Raw genomic sequence first — 20,712 nt, 5'->3', positions numbered from 1 at the left:
TACTAATGCAATACTTTTGTTTGCTTGGGATATTTTTAATAAAATCATGACTATTCTGCCCTTTTGCAAACCCTTGCTAAGAAGAATGCAGCACCCTCCTTTCCCTCCCCATGTGGTCACAAAGCCCCAACATTGCCACGTCCACAAGAATTGGGAATAATTAACTACAAATCTAACAGCAAAACAAAGTATATAGATTTTATACCAGGAAAGCATAGAGGGTGGAAATATTTGTGAGGACTTGGAGAGAAACCCTAACAGATATACCACATCATGCTCTTCTGTAAATATCCAAAAAAAATGGAGGAAAAAAAGCCATCGCTATCCTAAATTCTAAACCCTGTGAACTGGGACTGCTTTACAACTGCTCACGATAATGGTTGATTTTGGTTGGTTGGATCTGCCTTCCCCTTCATATTTCACCATTTTCAGAATAACTAAGTACTTATGCTCCTCCTTCAGAAAAGATTTCTGTTGCATTGAACACCAGGACAAAACTTCTGTGGAATTAGGAGCTGAAACTACTAATACATACTGCTACTTCACTCCCAAAGGTCATATTAAAAAGCATACAAATCCAGATATGAAACTACCATGGCCAACTTAGGCTCCAACAAAAGAAGCAACAAGTCAACTGTTCATGACTGCAAGTATCAGATAAACACTGATGACAACTAGAAAATCCGAGGCAGAGACCTGCGCCATCTTCCAGCTCCCTCCCTTTGGCGGGGTTGGGTGTAGAGGGTAGAGGAGGGGAACTTTTAGATAGAGCATCGCAGTTGGATTTGTATTTTGTACCTGCATTTATCCAACTCTCATTGTTCTGAGACACTCTAAATACCAATAGGGTCTGATCTTTTCCAGTTACTTTGTGCTTTCTTCTCTCCATTGTGATCTGCATGTATTCAGATTTTTCTGAATCTGAATACAGAAAATGTATTCAGAATGTCTAAAAAGCTGACAGTGTATGTCATCTGTCTGGAGATGTGGTATATATTGCTTGCAATACGTACATTCTGTGTAATACATTAAAGCAAAGCAAGCCAGCAAATTACTGCTGCTTCTAAGTTCAAAGTTCAGATTCAGATCCAGATGTCAAACTTCTTAAAAATTCAGGATCATCCGGTTTTACTTTTAGATGGGCTCATTGGAGAGAAAATTCCAAATCATGATGTTTGATGCTGACTTCGTCATTTCTGTCCCTGAGTTGCTGTGTAATTCTTGGGAAGCAAAGAAAATCCCGAAGCCTTGACTACCTACTGTATAAGACATATGTGTTAGTGAAACGGTATCCTCTTACTTATTTTTAAACTAACTATGTATGATTTCAGTCAGCTGCCAGCGCAGTGACTCAGCAAAGCTCCATGCAGAGAAACTCCCTGCTTGGACACTTGTGGTCCCAAAGGGATGGAGGCCAGGTCATGGGCCCCTCCTCAAACAACAAATGCACCTGCTATAGGCAACCGCAGGACATGCAGGAGACCATCAGAGGGGCTCCTGAAATCAGAATGCAAATTGTTTGCAAGTGATGAAATAAGGAGTGAAGCATATCACCTACGTAGCCTTCAGATTTTAGGATGCTGTTTTAAGAAAGCTTGGTAGTCCTCAACTCAGTATCTTTACATGACTCTTCCTAATTTACACTCAAGTTCAGTGACATCATTCATTTCACATTAAGGATTCTGCCTGCCACTTCCCAATCTGCACCTCTCCCGCACTGATACCTGGGAGTCTGAAAAAATGCCCTACATTTCTAACAGCAAAGTTCAGGTGCTATTTTGGAATATTTTCTCCCAAATCCTTTTGGAACATCGAGTATATTAAATAGATTTTCAGAGAATATCTGTAAATCAGTATCAACAGAACTATCAAGGGCGTATGTGATTTCATACACAGTATCCTGTATTCAGTAAGCAATTTATTTCAGGAGGTTGACTCATTTCCTTAAAGCTTTTTCAGCTATCTGTTGTGACTGAAAAAAATTCAGAAAATTTAGACGTACTCAAGGAAATGAGCCAACACATCCTGGAAGAAATTCATCCAATACACACACAATAAGAGAAGTCAGTCTTAGATTTCTAAAGAAATGAGCAGGAGGAAGTTCTAAAAGAACCTGAAATATTTTCTGTGAAACACAATGTTTGTTTCCCATTATCATAACTCTCATTATGTTCACTGTAAAAGCAACATACTATGGCTAATGAGGAAGGTAAAGTGGTTTTTATTCGTTTTTTAACCCTGCAGAGACAAAAAACCTTCCCTGAAACAGTTTAGTTAATCTCTCCAGTATTTAAATTAAAAATATTGCTGCCATTATGCCTCACGAGAACTTTATTTCACATCCCTGGCACCTACCACCAAGGACATAGGGTCCATAGACAAATTACACATCCCAAGATGAAGCCTTATCAGTAAGATGCATAACACACCACAGAACCAACTCATCACAGAGCTCTGGGGATGCTGGATACCTGGAGGTCATCACCCAGGGACAAGGAAACAAGAAGTCCCTACCTCCAAGGGTCTCCAGCAATGTAATCAAGTGCACTGCCTTGGAAAAGCTCAACTCTTCAAAAACAAAAGGATAGAATCACACACATTTTTACAGGCTTTCCAAGAACCACTCATCTCCAGGGTTTCACGTTTCTGAATATCCGAGATCATGACAGGAACAAATGAAAAATCCATTTGCCAAACAATAAAGATTTCATGAAATAGTAGTTATTACAAATCACTTTTGTCCTTCTCTGGATTCTCACAGACTTTTGAAGCACAGAGTGCAACTCAGGTATTTTGAGTATTCTCAGTCATTAAGTGAAAAAAGGCAATTTTTCATTACAACTTTTCTATGCCATTGTCTATTAGACAAGAATTTAGCAGGATGACAATGCTGAACAGATGCCTTTGGCTAGACATTTAGCAAGTGAAAATATATGTCCATGTGCTTGGCTGGCAAAGGTGCTAAGCCTCTTGTTTTGCTTGGGAGGCTTACCCCATATGCACATACAGCTTTTGGAAATGTTGCATGGTCCAGACATGGTACTGAATCTTCCAGAACACAGCAGCATCACCAGCCAGTTCTGAGAGGCAATCTCATCAACACCACCCCGCTCTTGGAAAAATGATCAGCTGAGGCTCTCACGATGGAGGGAAACTGCACCCTGAGCTTGCAGCACAAAATCACTCTTCAGACAGATTCAATAAAGACAATAAAATCTCTGTGTCTCCTTCTCGTTGTCTCCATTACTCTTCACAGTCTTTACAGCTGATTGCCTTGGACTTCATTTTTCTATTTGATGACTTCTCTGCACTGGAATATCCCTTGATCCCTGTACGTAAAATTTGTCACCTTTACCTGGTCTGGCAAACAAAAAGGTTTCCAAACCTTAGCATGCCCTTTTGCAATCCACTAACTCCATCATACGCAAGTTCTTAACATGCCAGTTCCCAATATCCAGAAATATCTCATTGTTTTAAAGCTTTTATCTCATGCAGGAAAGCCGAGATCCAACTGCTCTTCTAATGACGTCGTTTCACATTGCAGCTAATAGTTACAACCACTGGATCAGCAGATGGTCCATGGAGGCCTCACACCGCCTCCTACCATGCTCCACTAGACAAGGCACTTGGTTAGCTGCACAGTAAGTCAGATCAGCAAGCACCCAAAGGAAGACTATAACCAAATTAGATGCAACCCAAAACTACACTGAAAGTTGGTGTTTTTTTTGGAGGGAGGAGGTGTTAGTTTTCTCTAGGGCAAGGGATTTTCAACTTCATCATCATCTTAACAATTTTTCCCATTCAAACTTCCCCTCATATTAACACAAGAAATATGGTATAAAAATACAAGAAAGAGAAGTACACGCACATGCAGAAAGACCATGTGACAAGGTATATACAGACTCCCCAAACCAACAGAAGCAAAAATAAAAAGTGTGTGGAGATGGGGGGAAAAAAAAAAACACATCATTTTCTACTTCAAATTAGCATTTTGTTTGTTTGCTCACAGTATCCAGAATGTCATAAACCTAAATTTTGACATATTTCCACTGAACCTTCTCTGAAAAGAAACTGGGTGGAAGGTGCAGAATTAAAAAACAGAAAAACAAACAAACAAAAAAAATCACAGTCTTAATTTTCAGAATGAAATTGCTCAATCTTTGAGCAAAAAGAGAACTGGAGTAATGCTAAGTGGTAATTCAGATCCTTGAACAGTGAGCAAGTGGGACCTCTAAAGAGCAAGTTTGTCCTGCTCCACTATTCTGAAATCAAATACTTTTAACGGGCTCTTCTCATCTTCAAAGAATCACAGCACTCTAGTTTTAGCCAAATGCAATTTTTAAATTAATGTACTCACATCCAACTACCCAGACATAGCTTCAATTTGTTCACAACAACTGGAGTTTCTGGTGAGTACATTATCACAAGATTACCAAGACATTAGTAAATATTCTTGAGTACCAAATAACCTGCTTCAAAGTAATTGGTGGTTCATGCCCTAGCTAATCAGAAGACTGTTTTCCATTGGAAATTAAAGTGGTATTTTATGACAAAGTTTTGATTAACTACGTCTAACTGCACAGCAGTCATAAGTAAAAAGACATTATGAAGGAGCTGGCTGGGGTGCTCGCCAAGCCACTTTCCATCATTTCCCAGCAGTCCTGGCTGAGCGGGGAGGTCCCAACAGATTGGAAGTTGGCCAATGTGACGCTCATCTATAAGAAGGGTTGGAAGGATGATCCAGGAAATTATAGGCCTGTCAGCTTGACTTTGGTGCCTGGGAAGCTGATGGAGCAGCTCAACCTGAGTACCATCACACAGCACATGCGGGACAACCAGATGCTCAGGCCCAGTCAGCGTGGGTTTATGAAAGGCAGGTCCTGCCTGACAAACCTGATCTCCTTCTGCGACAGGGTGACCCGCTTATTGGATGAGGGAAAGGCTGTAGATGTTGTCTACCTTGACTTTAGCAAGGCCTTTGACACCATTTCCCACAGCATTCTCCTGGTGAAACTGACTGCTCGAGGTTTGGATGGGCACACGCTTTGCTGGGTAGAAAACTGTCTGGATGGCCGGGCCCAAAGAGTGGTGGTGACGGGAGTTAAATCCAGCTGGCAGCCGGTCACAAGTGATGTCCCCCAGGGCTCAGTGTTGGGGCCACTCCTGTTCAACATCTTTATTGATGATCTAGACGAGGGATCGAGTGCACCCTCAGTCAATTTGCAGATGACACCCAGTTGGGTGGGAGTGTTGATCTGCTCGAGGGCAGGGTGGCTCTGCAGAGAGACCTGGACAGGCTGGAGCCATGGGCTGAGCCCAACTGGGGGAGTTTCACTAAGGGCAAATGCCGGGGGCTGCCCTTGGGCCACAACAACCCCCAGCGGCGCTACAGGCTTGGGGAGGAGTGGCTGGAGAGCTGCCAGTCAGAGAGGGACCTGGGGGTGTTGATTGACAGCCAGCTGAACAGGAGCCAGCAGTGTACCCAGGTGGCCAAGAAGGCCAATGGCATCCTGGCTTGTGTCAGCAATAGCGTGGCCAGCAGGCACAGGGAAGGGATCTCACCCCTGTACTCGGCACTGGTGAGGCCGCCCCTCGATGACTGGGTTCAGTTTTGGGCCCCTCACTACAAAAAGGACATTGAATGACTCGAGCGTGTCCAGAGAAGGGCAACGGAGCTGGTGCAGGGTCTGGAGCACAGGTCGTACGGGGAGCGGCTGAGGGAACTGGGGGGGTTTAGTCTAGAGAAGAGGAGGCTGAGGGGAGACCTCATCGCCCTCTACAGCTCCCTGAAAGGAGGGTGCAGAGAGCTGGGGATGAGTCTCTTTAACCAAGTAACAAGTGATAGAACAAGAGGGAATGGCCTCAAGTTGCACCATGGAAGGTTTATACTAGATGTCAGGAAGTATTTCTTTCCAGAATGGGTTGTTAGGCGTTGGAATGGGCTGCCCAGGGAGGTGGTGGAGTCCCCATCCCTGAAGGGGTTTTAGAGTTGGGTCAACATAGCGCTGAGGGATCTGGTGTAGTTGGGAACAGTCAGTGTTAGGTTAATGGTTGGACTAGATGATCTTCAAGGTCCTTTCCAACCTAGTCGATTCTGTGATAATCTGAGCGATAGCATCTTACCAACCTATTCTTTTTTACCTCTCATGCAGTAGAAGCAGAAGAGTGAAAAAGGAGGTTGGAAGATCCTGGGATCTCTGCAGTCTACTTCGACAGAAGAGAATTTAGAATTGCCAGGATAGGTTAACTCCAGAGTAATACACTGACAGTTCAAAAAGTTTTCTCCACAGATAATAATAATAACCAGAAAAACTGCTAACTTGTCTTCAGCACCACTATATCATCTTCAGATGAACAGGAATCACCTTTTTCCCCCCATGCATTGCCTAGATCTTTTTCCTCACACATATGCTTTACTCGTTTTGTAATGAGATGGATTATTTCTTCAGGGTTAAGATTTACCTCTTAAACAAAAAGGATGCCAATATAGTTACTTCTGGTCTCAAATCTCTCATGTCATAAAGATGAGGGCAGACAAAGTCAAATACTGCTTATGAAAAGTAGTAAATGGCTCTGCAGACTAAACTGGATGACACCAAAGCCAAAAGAAACATGAAGGTCATGTTGCCATTCTTTAGAAGCTGTATCATTTTACCAGTGTCAAAAATCAAAACCAATTATATTAAAATCATCATTACAAGTAAAAAAGGAGATAAACATCCTTCTTAAATTTTTAGCATGAGATCTCAGAAGTAAAAAGTTTTCTCTCTCATTGTGTTAACATGCAACAGCAAAAAAGAACCACAAAACCGTGCAGACTAATGAAGGCAAAGAAGCTTTATTAATTTGTGTAAATATCTTGAAAGGACCTACTGATAAAAACACTTCTACGATTTCTTTTACATTCCTAGCAGAGTATTTTTTAAAAGCATTAATTCCCTGGGAAGCTGCAAGCAAAGAACAGAACCTATAATTAAATGCAACTAGAAACAAAAATTCACCAACTCGACTACTCCCAGCAATACAACTACACCCAGAGCATAAATAACTACAAAAAGCTCAGTCAGACTTGACTCCTATTACAGCAGCCTACAACTCCCATCCCATCCCACCCTCTCTGCTGGAGTCACTGCTGCACACTGCAGCTGAGCAGGTCAAGTGGCAAATTACTACCAAAGCGACAGTCCCTCTCACTCCCAGTTGCAAACTCCTGCAGGTTCCCTGCAGCCACCCCTGCTGCTCTCCCCTCATCCCATTCAAGATGCTAAATCGGCACAGAGCTGGTCTGTATTCTTGGGAGGGTAAATGCTCTGCCAGCCTAGTGCTGCTCAGCCAATGGGCAGTGAATAGGAGCACTGAAGACAGTAATCTAGATTGCTCTGAAAGGCGGTAACTTTTATTTAACTGCTTGAGCAGGGGAGAAGGAGTGTACTCAAGTGTGCTGTAATTAGGACCACTTTTCTAAATCAAAATCTTATGTGCTAATGACTCAGAACATCTAGCTGAACGAACAACAAATAAACCTATTCGCATAATTTGGTGAAAGGCCATTGATGTCAGGGCCTGTCTTTGATTTTACTTGCTGAAAACATACCAGGGGTATGGGGTTTTTTTTAAAAGGGAACTAGACAATGCACTTTTCATCCTGTTGCTCAAATAATTTACAAGTTAAAGAATATATCAAAGTGGTGTTGCCTGTACATTAAGTACTACCCCATCAATAACTCCTGAAAATATTAATCATTGTTGACTTTGGTAAATTGCTGCATGCTTATTCAGTAGCCTGAAAGCAACTGCCTGTCTGCAAGTCTACTAAAATTCAGAGATGCATCTATGTTGAAAAAATTCTTGAACTGAATTTTCCCTCTCCCTGTAAGCTACCATCTGCTGAAGTACCTTATGCATGAAACTGTATACAAAATAAACTACAGTGAACATAGATACTATTTTTTTTCTTTTTTTTAGGAGGTCATTACTGGATATTTAACTCAGCGACAAGGTTAGGTGCCTGCTATTGTGCTATAATGTTTTTCTATGCATATTTCATCTTATAAAGCCAAACCCATTTAGCCTTAACTGGCTTCATATGCGAGTAAGTGCTTTCACATTTCATGGCAAAGATGAAACATTGATTAAGGTCCTGATCTTGCAAGGCACCAAATGCCTTCAATTCTTAGTCCCCTTCACAGATGACACCTAGTAGGTACAAGCTTTCAGTTTTAATGTATCAAAAATTATCCTCAAACGCAACTTCGCTCATGTAAATCACATTTATGACTATCAGATCAAGTTTAAATTGTCAAGGAAGGAAGCATTTAATGGAGCATGAAAGTTCATAATATTTCCAATAATGAAAAATTCTAATGGCAACTGAATAGCAATGATCGGAGAATTATTGTTGGGAAAAACAGACTTTCAGTAAGAAAACTAGAAAATGGTGACCTGTACCTATCAAACCTTCTTCTACATACACCTAAAGAGGTCTTGATGTTAATAGTGACATGCAAGAAGAGATCAAGCTGAAATTGAATTCTTAAATACGCAAAATAAATTTCTCCTGTTCATTTCCCTTACAATCTGATTATATATCTGCATAACTATGCAAGTTATTTGTAACTTTAAAAGAATACAAACTAATATTTATATTCTATAAATTTTTTAAATAAGCTCCTTTACATTCACTAAACACTTTACAGTACTCATCTTGCTTCTTCCAAGCAAAGTAATGAAACTTTGTTGTATCTCTTCCTCTTCTCCTTACTACAGTACATGGGAAATGACTGCTATTTTTATGGAAATTGTAGGTTCATTTTTTGCATTACCACACACTGGGACATAAAGGATTAATTTATTCCCAAAATCAGGGTGGGTGTGGCAAGGGCAATGACTCTACTAATTTTTATAAACTTTCAAGGACTACTGACACATTAGTGATGAAATGAGTGATTGGTGACTCAAAATACAATCGAAGACTAAACAGTCTGACATTAACTCTAAATGACTGCTAGACAAAGGAGGCAGATCTCATGAAGAGAGGTTGACCAGACCTTGAAACAAAGCTCTGATGCAGGGGATTTGCTTGTCTGGGAACTGGCTGCCCATCAGAGTGAGAGCAATGGAGTCCTGTATGCTGCTGGGCAAAGAGACAATAACCACTGCCAATGCAGATGTCTGTAAGCTTTGTTTTTCTCAAGAAATAAACACCAGCTAAGCATAGTCAGCTCAATTGCATTCCTGTAGCATCTTCACCCCACATCAGTGCCTCTCTTATGCCAAACCAGCAAATTGCACAAGGGCTGGGTACCGCTCAGACCCAGCTGAAAATTTTCCTCTATCAGAGGACCTCTGAGATGGTCGGGTTTGGCCATTCTCTGGACCTGTTTTGTTCCTCAAATAGCATAAATTCCAAGATACATCTTGATGAGCTTTGCTAGGAAAGGAGTCTATCAAGATCAACATTGGCACCTTCAGTAACATCATCCAGTTATAATTTAAAAACTTGTGTGTCTAGTATCAGCATATATCAAAAGGTTGTATTAAACATCCACCAATGAGTGTTAGTTTCAGCGTCCTAGTATGAGTGTTGCTCATCTTTGTAAGTGCCACTGGTTTTAACTACACTGGTCACATCCTTAACGCACTATATTGAACACTCAGCTTGTAACACTTCTCCATTAATTAAGATTCTTACAGTCATTGATAAATCCGTGCAGAAGAAGGAGCCAAGAACTTCATAAAAAATTTACAGGAGGAATCCTAACACTGTGCATAATGCAAAACTAATCTATAATCTATTACTTACATGAAAAAAATCAATAGATGAATTAATGCAACAACTTTTTCAGTCCATTTGTCAGTGATTTCAAATAACTGGTTTTCTCAAGTTATTTTGAAAATACTGTATGGTATATTGATTTGATGATAGAAAACAGCTCAGCAAATGACTTTAAAAAAAAAAATCAAATTAAAAGCCAACCTCCTTCAAGCAAATAAAAAACAAAGCTAGCACAAGGCAGTTTTATTATAAAAGGGAATATTAAGAATTCAGAAGTGTACATTGTTTCCCATTATCCAGTGTTTGTTATTTGCCATCTTCCCACCTGCTGGAACAGCCACTTCAAAAAGGCAGGGTGGGGAGAACGCTGCTTTCTATCCAAAGGATTATAAATGTTGTCATGCCAAAACCTCTTGCAGTGGAAAGATACTGACAACACAGCTGAAAGTGTTCTCCCTGCAGCTACGTTTGTCTAGTTTTCAGGTCAGGGGTATTTCAAAAACTTAAAGAAAAACAATTAACTGAAAAGTTTGGATGTTCTGGCAATACTTTCTCTGTAACAGCTTGAACTTCTTCCAGACATAAATATCACTCTACAAGATTCTAGGTTTTGTTTTTATTTATTAGCAGGGAAGTAATTATTTTCTTCTTAAAACAAATATAATGAGTGCATTTTAATATAGTGAGTGTATCTTTTAAGGTATCTGCTGTATGCAGTGAAAATACAAAGAGAAAGCACCTTCTACTCATGTCTTCTAACTTTTGCAGTAAAGAGAAGGTTTATGTTGTCCATACACTGATTTCTGAGCAAATTTTACTAGCTCACAACTGAGGAAGAGAAAGTACCAAATTTTGTGTTGAGGAAAAAATAGCTTTGCATGTGGGTCAGGATCTAGGGAGAAAGGAAAGAATACAACAGAAGTGCCATGAATAAGATTTCCTGGAGGGAAAGCTTCTGAAGACCCTTGGTTTGTTACAGATTTTTTTTAAACCACTGTAAGTCTCACTGCATGTGATTTTAGGATCCAATTCTGGTATTAAGACTGCCTTCACTTTGCATCATACCACTCAAGATGTGGCCTTTCCCTAAATATTACTGAGCCACCAACAAATGAAGTATTTCAAGGCAGCTTTTTTCCACACACTTTTGTATCACAAGTATCAAAATCAGACAGACACAGACTAGCATCAATCTAGAGATGCAGGCCAAGATGAATCCAAGTTCTCTCCTGTAATCCTACTTATCATTGACTATGAATTTTGCTTTGTTAAATGTATTTTTTAAGCATACATCCATACATCTCCAGTGGGGGTTTCAATGACATCTCAACATGCACAGGTATGGCTCTTCCAGAGTTTGAGCCATAGCTGGTTCTTTTTTTTTTTTTTTTTTTTTTTTTTTTTTTTTTTAAGAGTAAATCACCAGAGTGCTCAGATATTTAGGTGATATCATAAAAAAAAATAACTACAATCCCCAATGGTTGATGACAAACAGTTAGCCTCCTGGAAGCCTAAGCCAAAAACTCTACCGTGGACCCAGCTGAGTAAAGAGCAACTCTTCTACACAGAAAGTCAAGCCCATGGTTTGCAGACTTTAGCCGCAGCCACAATAAGGAGTAATCACAAATTAATACTGTTATGTCTAGTAACTAGTCAACATACATTAACAGTACTGCTCAGATTTTAAAAACAGGAAGGGAAAAAAAAATCAAATTAATAATGAGGATTTTCTGGAAGTTACTACTTCATATGTTTTCTATACTGAAAACCAGATAAATCTTCTGGGAATAAAGCATCTTAACGTTTTATAACCTCTCTGTCTAATGTAAGCCACTATTTAAAGTGTATTAAAGGCAGTTTATGTGAAAGCTTTTTTCTTTTTAATCTTGTCTGACCTGAAATGGAAAGGCTCCAAACTCTATTACCCTAGAAGGCCTAATATAAACCTAGATCCTATTTAAACTGCCCTATATAACTTTGCATCAGGGGTTTTTTGCTTTGATTTTGGGGAGGTTTTTATAATGCTATTGTGGCTCCATGTTGTAGGTACGACAAAAAGTCAAGCAGCCTGTGAAAAGCAGCCAAGGGAAATAAATATAATGACATTTGATAGCTTGATAGGATCTCTAGAATAAGGGCATGCATCTCATAAATAGGACTCTCTAAATGAGGACAAAATAGGCCAACCTGGGCAATTTGGCCATGGGAGTTAATCTATTTAAACTAAAAGTAGGGTCTGCTTCTCTCTCCTGACTTTTTATTCTTTATTTTCTACTTTCTGATTTTGTTAAATATGAGACTTCATGGCAACACATAAAACTCATCAAGATCAGCATCCTGATCTTGATTTCCCTCAGCATCCCATGAGCAGTGTAGAGTCCACCTGCTAATCTTCTTAAACAGTTGTCACTTCCCAAGGAAGTCCTGGTACCCTCTTTCAATAAAACAATAGCAAGAAAACTGGGATGTCTCATAGTCCCTTCAAAATGAATATCCATTTCTCTACCTTAACTCCAGTTGGGTCCAATACTTTGCACAGCCTTACTCACTACAGGACTCTTGCCATAGCAAGATTCATTTCCTCTTAATTAGAGGAAAAAGTGTCTATAAAACTCTAATAGCTTAAATATTGCTTAGTACAAACATTTTTAAAGCACACATGTATAGAGCAAAAGTTGGGTCAGTACTGGACAAGAAAACTTTAAGGAGTCTAACATGATGCAAAAGTATTTTTAATTTTGTAGTCTTCTACCACTTCAAAAGATGAAGAAGGTTTTCAGTTTAAATCGTAGTTTAGCTCTTAAAAAAAACCCAAACAAACATTAAATTAAGAGAATGGATGGTCCTCTTCCTTCCTTCTCGTTAGGACAGAAAGACTGAAAATTTACCTTTACTCCTCAGAGTAAGCACAGGTAGAATATCTCTATTAAAAAGCCCCTTCTCTGAATTTCATCACACCTTGACACTTTCAAGTGACAATCCTCATAATTGTCCTGAAGAAGAAATGAGAAGCCCATTCTAGACAAAGCTTAAAGCTGAATTCAAAATTATAAACCTGTGTTTCAGATTTGACAAATTCACATTTCATGCAACACTGCCCGATTTACCTAACGGAAAGGTAATACTCAGAAAAAACCATTTCTCCCTTGCACATAGTCTCACTTGGACATCTTTCTGTACTTTTGTAGATGTGTTATCTACATTCTCCACGCATCTCACTTCTGGAGCTAGAAAGCTGCTTCAACAAAATCTGATGGACAAGACTCTTCAAGAAGTGCTACTGACACTTTAAATAAAGTTCAGACAGCACAAACACAGAAAGAGTCATGAAAAGAATGTCTGTCCTCACGGAATACCCTGGGTCCCTCACATACACTTTGCTTCTGGTAGTCCTTAGGAATAAGCTGGAAAACAAGACCCTCTGTACAAAGCAGTCCCTCAACAAGAAAACAGACCACATTTTAGCTGTACGCAGTGATGAAACTGAGGAAGATACAAGTATGGTACTAAAACTAGCAAACACACATGTATCTGAAAACATTCCTTAGAATACAGAATTCTGGGAAAACTGAACACGAATTTAGCTATGTAGAGCTATGTATAATTTTTCACAGATTCAAGTTCTTGCATTTAAAAATGAAAGCCCAAAAGTTACTGCAGAGGAGTATCCTGAGGACATTATATGGAATTAATGTCTAATAAAATATGTAGTCTTTTCTACAAAGTATTTGTTCATTTATGACTTACCTCCTTTTTTTAAAACAGAAGTCTGAAAAAAAATTCACATGCACTTAAAAAAAAAAAGAATCAGTGCTTCAGAATAAGATCATTCTGTGTTTCTCCCCTTAGGCTTTTCTCTTTTTAAGAAGATATCTATTTTCATAATCATTTAGCAGACAAGAAGTTTCACTGAACTTGTACTGCACTAGACAAAGCTCCATCTTCTATTCCCTAGTACAAGCCAATAATCTGCAAACCACCTAGTAGTAAAGGCAGTGAATCTGGTTACGGACAGTCTTGTGACTGAACAGCACCAATCGATATGTGGGTGAATGTGTACGGTGGGTTGTAGTCAGTCTCTTAAAAAGAAAGGGATCTAATAAGTTTGGTGGGATTCCTAGTGAGCTACTGCAGTTTTAACCATGGTAAAACCACACTGAGAAGCACATAACTGACTCCTTTCCCACAACAGAAAACTCATGAGAGCACGCTAATTGAATAAATTAATGAATGAAGAGGCAAGACAGTTTCCCAGTGCATAATTTTCAATTCCTTTTATAATGGATGCATTCCACAAAATTAAGTTGAAGTGAAAATGTACCTGAAATGCTTCAGGGCTTTGCCAGATCTCTCCATACTAATGCCTCAGCTCAGAATGATGCTCATTTTAGAATTTAACCTTCTCTTCATTTACAGAATTAAAACTCGCTTTTTTTTCCCTCCTCAAAACATTGATGCAGCTTACACGACAGTTAATTGTAAAACCAACATTAAAAAGAAAAAAAAAAAAGCCACAGGATCATGCTTTTGATTATGCAATGTGGGTTTTTTTAAGTAAGTGCCTTTTTCTGTTCCTAACTCCTTGAAAAATGGTGCTTTACTGGGGGAACATTGGAGGTACAGCCCCAGTGCTGTCTTGTGACTACACAATTTCTGCTGCCTTCAAGAGGCAGTGCCAAAGGAGATCGACTTTGTAAGTGAAATGGTTTTTATATTAAAGAAAGAACAGGATGGACAATCTCAAGCAACTATAACAGAGTCTTTATTTTTAAATATATTCACCCATAAACAACACTCTCCTGAGAAAACGAGTGAGTGTCCTCAACTTCCAAAGAGTAAGTGGAAACTAGGGGTACTTCACAGCAATTATTACAAAGGACTGAAAATCTTGGATTATACCCTATGGGATTTAATTTACCTTAGCTATGTCTATAAAAGTTATGCAAATGACTTTTATCATTTTTTAGTTTTAAAATATTCTTGATACTTGAAAGAGTTTATCAAAACACTAAATCAGACAGGCATGCCCATCAGGCTGAATATATCCTCAACTCCCTGTTGTAAAAACCGCGTAATTCCATCATTCAGAATCATGACACCACAAGTCTTAAAGGAAGAACTCTGCTCAAGTCTATTTTAAATCAGTAACAAAACTCTCAGAAGCACTCATGGATTTCAAGTGGCAGTGAAGACAAAAGCTCAATGTGAATGAGTTCCTGGACCTTTCATCATTAAAAAAAAACAAAACAAACACAACAACAAACAGAAACCCAACATACTCAAACACTCTGGTATTATACAGTAGCATGATGGGGGGTTTAGGCCCAAGAAGGCATAAATTTGGCTGTTCCTCATAGGATTCTTACCCTGTGGTAACTTAACATTGTTTTGTAGTTTAGGGGCTCAACAGACTGAAAGTAGAAATATTTTTATCATCAAAGTAGGATAAAAATCACTTACAGCCTACAACAGGAACCAATGAGAATTTTACAGAAAGATGATGTACTGTAGCATCTTAAATATCAATCCTGAAGTGCTGTGAACCATGAAAAAAAACAATGGGAAGGGGTGTCAAACCTTTATTCAGATGAAGCTCTCAATGTATTTAAATTAGAATGTTTAAGGTCCATTTAGCAGTCTGTGGATTTTACAGCACAGATCACACTTGAGTTGCTAATGCTGTTGGGAGGATTAATTTCTGTTTATTATAGAGACACTTCATTTAGGTGACTTAAATGTTAACACATATCCACAGTTCATTCCAGGAGAGACTGCAGCTCATGCAGCAACTCCAGTACAGCTTTTATAGCCAGGTAAGTACTGGAACAGCACAAGTCAATACTGTCCTGTTTGTGGAGCTGCAGTAATGCTGGAAAAAAATAGCAGACAAAACCAGAATAAGAACCAGAAACACCAATTACACAGCATGTAACATTAAGTGATGCAGAGATAGAATATCTTGGTAAAAGCTGGCACAGCAAATATCCCTCTGAAATCCTACTGAGACCGATTTCACTGCACCAAGCTTAGTCCAAACACAGACAAAATTCCAGTGGTCAGACATGTTTCCACGTTTCTGCTATACCTGGTTTTGGCAGATTGAATTGACGGTTGCCTTCCGCATTAGTAATTAGGTTCAGTGCAATTTTGAAACAAATCAATCAATCAGTCCCACTTACTGAACACTGATTAAATTCAGAGAGTAATTTTAGTTCAACATGAACTGGATTCCTTGAGAAGACAAACAAACCCCACGTGCTACTACAGTTACCCGCTAGCAACGCTCCAGTTCCTAGTGGGGACATAAGGATTGTCCTTTGGACAGCTCCAAACCACACACACGGCAGGGATGTTTGTATCTAGGGTCCTGATTAGACATAATACAATGGAAAATCCCAACCCAAAGATGCTGCTGATGCCAGGGACTCAGCACCAACTGCTTTGACCTACTGATCCACTCCTTTTGAGCCACATTATTTGCTACTGCACACACTCTCCACATACCCTTGCATGCCAAACTAGAGCTCCATCCAGCTCCCTCCTATGAAATATCCTGAACAGCACAAAAAGCAGCACATAAAAGAATCTCTTTAGAGGAATGACTTCTACAAGAATTCTTAATAAACAGAAATTCTCGCTCCTTCAGAACTGAAACAATTTCAGTTCTACAAAATCAAAGACTTACACAAAATATCTTTTCATAAACGTCAAGAATTTACTTGTCAAAAAATCTGTATAAACATTGCACAGTAAGTACGTCAAGTTATATGATGAATATGGTACTTCGCATTTTCCAGTCTGTAAGCCAGCTACCAGCCAAAGTGAAAACAGGAAACCATATGCACATTTGTTGTTTAAAAGAATGCATTTCATATTCTAGCAGGTCATTGTGGAACAAATCTACATTAATTAGAATCATGTTTTTACATATTTCACTTCAATGAGAAAAGCAAAGGAAATCCAAGGTAATTCTCTGTAGTCTTACGTCAACTTTAGATTAATTACGTCGTGTGCCAGAACACATATCTGAAAAGGAAATATAAAGTGGCAAAAGAGCAAGAAACACACAAATACTACAACATAGTTCTGACTTACCTATGTGATAAAGTCCTATCCAGTCAGTCGGGTCTACTTCTTCCTTAATATCCCAGAAAATTATGAGGTTCTGAGATTGCCCCAAGGTGTATTCATACATACTGGCTGTCAAACTAGACCTGCTATCTGAGGTCACTAAATCAGTGTCACTGTTGGCACGCTGCAAGTTCATGTTCTCAGCCATGGTGCCCTGAGATGCCAAACTCTGCAAATTCTCTGGGCTCAGAGTATACCGTAGCTGTGGGTTGCGACGTCGCACAAAAAGCAGATGTTCTCGGGCTGAACTGGCCATCTCCTCTCCACTTCTGTCAATTTACGTGAAAAAGTTGTTGTTCAAAGACCTATCATGAAGAAGAAAAAATACAGTGTTAAAGTGAGACAGCAGTTACTCAGGCAAATATTAAATGGAGAGGCGTTAGTGCAAAAATGTTCCTACAGAAGCCTAAAATGGACTGAGTAAAATCTTTTACTTCATTGCTTTACCACTACAGCCACCTTAGTGTCTGTACATGGAAGAAAAAAAAAAAAAAAAAAAACAAAAAAAACCACAACAAACAAAGCATGAATCCCTTGCAACAAAATTCAGAGTTAACCACACACCATGAAATAACATTTATAAGCCAGAAAGCCACACAAAGCAAAACATCCAAAACCATCTATCAAGCAAGAACAGTGACAGTAACAAAGTTAATTTAAGTCTGACAGTAGCTGAAAAAGTGAAGAGTTAATGAACTCATCTTCCACCAAAGAAATCACAGCAGCATATGATTTACTTTCACCTAGATATGTAAGTTTCCAGCAATGCTCTCTATGCCCTGTATGTTCAAAATCAGTAAAGTACTGAAGATGTTAATAAGGTTGGACATAGTTCAGCAGAAATATGGTATCACAGATTTATGCTACTATAAAATAATTTAGTAAGGATTTTATTTTTTAAGATACAAAGCATAGCTTCTGAGATCTTCTATACCATACAAAAAACATGTCAGGCCATCGAATGAGGTACTTTAGACTACAGATATATATTTCCCATGTCAGTTTATCTCTGCAGTCAGATTTTGTTGTTCTGCTCCACACATCAGAAAACAGATGCCTTATAAATACAATGGCTTTCCTCTAGCCCTGAGGAGACACTAGAAGGTCTTCACTGAAAAGGCCAGGCCAATATTATCACACCATATCTTCAGAAGCTGAACTTGCATCTCATTAGTCATAGCTACTAAAAGTACTGTCATTTGAAAATAAGCTCTCACATTACTCACAACTTGAGATAAATCATCATAAATGAAAGACAAGAATAGCAAAATATTAAACAGAAGGAACAGCTCATAGGAGGAAAGATCCAGTGATAGGTAACCTCTTGCCATAGAAGGAATATGAAAATTTCCTTATCTAAGCTACATGACTTTGACCAAGGCTGTTTTCCTTTTTCAAAAGCTATAGTTTATATCAACTCACTGTTTATTTTACAGAGGAAATAAAACGGTCCTCATCTGGCAGAATGATTTGCTTTCAGAAGAAACTGAATTTTATGGCAATATGTTTTTCACTCAAAACTGTGAAAATTATCTTCCATATTCACATGGAATAGGAACCATTTATTTCCTTCAATGCTAAACCAAACCAAAGCAGTCCTCCTGCCCAGTGCTAGCTCCAGAGCTCACCCAGAAAAAATTGTCCTGGACTCCTTACACTCTCTATACAATTTGAAAATAGTATTTCAACATTTCTGATCAGACTGCAACTGAAACCAGTGACATCAATTATTCCACTATAGTATCTTCTGTGAGGGATGCATACTGCTGGAAAGATCTCCTTACTTCTATATAGACAAATAACCACATAGAAGAAAAATGTGTGGATGGAAAAAAAAACAAAACAAAACAAAAAAAAACCAACAACAAACCAAGTAAGAGATACCCAGATATTATTCTTGGGCTTTCTTCTTGGTGTCATAGCCTTCAGCTATCACACAGAGATATATATGTTCTCTTGAAATAACCCAAGCACTGTCAGACCGTGCTGAGTCTCACCTGCTACAAATGCTCCTTGTTTCCAGCAAGGAAGCCTGTAACGCAGAATTAAGCAGAGCCCATGAGAAACAAATGGAGTGGTTGGCCACTCCCATAGCATTTTAATTGTAATCAGACCTACACTACAACACTGCTACCAACCAAATGTCTGACAACTGCTTTATTAAACAGAAACCTCTGCCTCTAGAGGTCAAAAGATATTTAATTGTTAGGAAGAATAACAAGTAGAGCACTTGGAGATCCCAAGACTGTGATTAAGATAAAGTAGTTTAAAAATAAATACATAAAGGCATCTTCATATTTTGAGGATTTTCTTTTCTTATTCATTCCTCTTTCCCCACATGATGAATCTTCAAAAACTGCCTCTTCACTTCTATTTCCTATGACTCATCTTCAATTTTCTTTTTAATAACATTTCAGAGTATGCACTCTTCCAGTGTATCACAAATTCTGCTATTTGCCAGCTTTTCTTAAACTGGAGATGTTTTGAAATATTAAGAACTAACAAAGAGGAAAATTAAATTTCAAATCATCCAACTGTTATGTAATTCATCATACACTGTACATATTTCAGCATCAAATATTGCAAAAAAGGAAAAAAAAAATCCGTTCAATAATTCCACATATACAGAAGTGACACGAAGATTGCCATACTTCACAAAGTACGCATCAGTCTTTCCTGACATGAGCAATGTTTTGCCTTCCTACACAAAACATTTTATTTTTGGTGCTGCACGTCAGCGGGGTTCACTAACTCCTTCTCTGTCATGTTCCTGCACACTCTGCCTCTGACACTGGTGTCGGTGATGCAAAGGAAACTTTGGTGTAGAGGGCCTTCTTAAATGACAGTCAGGGAAGTTAGTGTCTTGTTTCTCTATGCCCACGTATTACTCGCTGGATCTGAAAATGCTGGATGACTTTGAGAACAGAAGGGTAAATAAGAAATAGCCACCAACTCCCCTACAACGTAGTGAAACATGGAGGGATCAGCCCAGTCACTGTGATCTCCTTTTTTTTTTTTTGTTTTTTTGTTTTATCCCCTTTCTTTTTTACTTTGTGATCTGGTAACAGCACACACTAGCAGTTAAGTCTTAAATGTCACAGTGGAAGAGTTGTACCCCCTAGTCAGGAAGAGTCCTGATTTGCACCTGAGCCTGTCCACCACAAGCAGCATGTACAATCACCCAACTACCACCGCCCTCTGCACCACAAGATTGGGTGAGATTAATTAACAGACTGACAGCGCGCTATTAAGGTAATTTTCTTCTGTCAGACAACTAGAGATTTCTGTAAATTTCAACTATAGTATACAGTGGATTTACAGCAGTAAAATCACTGCAAAATGATTTAATGAAGGACGATTACAAGTTAAAGACAAAGTTTTAATAGGAGGGATGAAAAAACTTCCTTCAGCTGCAGAGCAGTACACTGTACTCGGGGCAGCACTGGCATTTGTTGGAACATGCTGAAAATTTCTATGTGGCAGATGGACAAACTAATCCGTAAAAACTAACTTGTACTAGCTAGGACTATCACACAGTTTGAGATATGAGAAAAGCCTTAGAAAAATGTTAACTCCTTTGAAACAGTCCATTTTCGTTATCGTTAGCACTCTGGTGAATCACGAACAATATTAGTTTCTGAAAGGAAAGTAAGCCACAAATCTAAATGCTGGGTAACTTCCCTGATCCTACTCAAATCCCAGTGTCTAAAAGTCATTATTTAAACAATGATCCCAACAAATCACATAACTTAAAGCAACTGAAATCAATTTGCAATTAACGAGTTAAACTCAGGTGTAAATGAGCT

The 20,712-nt window shown here is 38.9% G+C and overlaps 1 protein-coding gene across 1 annotated transcript in view; it reads right to left on the bottom strand.

Annotated features, from left to right (window-relative positions):
* Nucleotides 1-17,207, bottom strand: part of HECW2 (HECT, C2 and WW domain containing E3 ubiquitin protein ligase 2) — a 113,201-nt gene extending 95,994 nt beyond the window's left edge. Inside the window, exon 1 of the mRNA XM_026853072.1 lies at nucleotides 16,871-17,207. Within this exon, the coding sequence (XP_026708873.1) occupies nucleotides 16,871-17,162 (292 nt within the window). The 5' untranslated portion in view covers nucleotides 17,163-17,207. The remainder of the gene's footprint in view (nucleotides 1-16,870) is intronic.
* Nucleotides 17,208-20,712: the final 3,505 nt, after the last annotated feature.

The sequence above is a fragment of the Athene cunicularia genome (assembly GCF_003259725.1).
Source record: "Athene cunicularia isolate RWA chromosome 7 unlocalized genomic scaffold, athCun1 chr7_part1, whole genome shotgun sequence".
NCBI lineage: Eukaryota > Metazoa > Chordata > Aves > Strigiformes > Strigidae > Athene > Athene cunicularia.
This window is presented reverse-complemented; position numbering and strand designations above follow the sequence as displayed.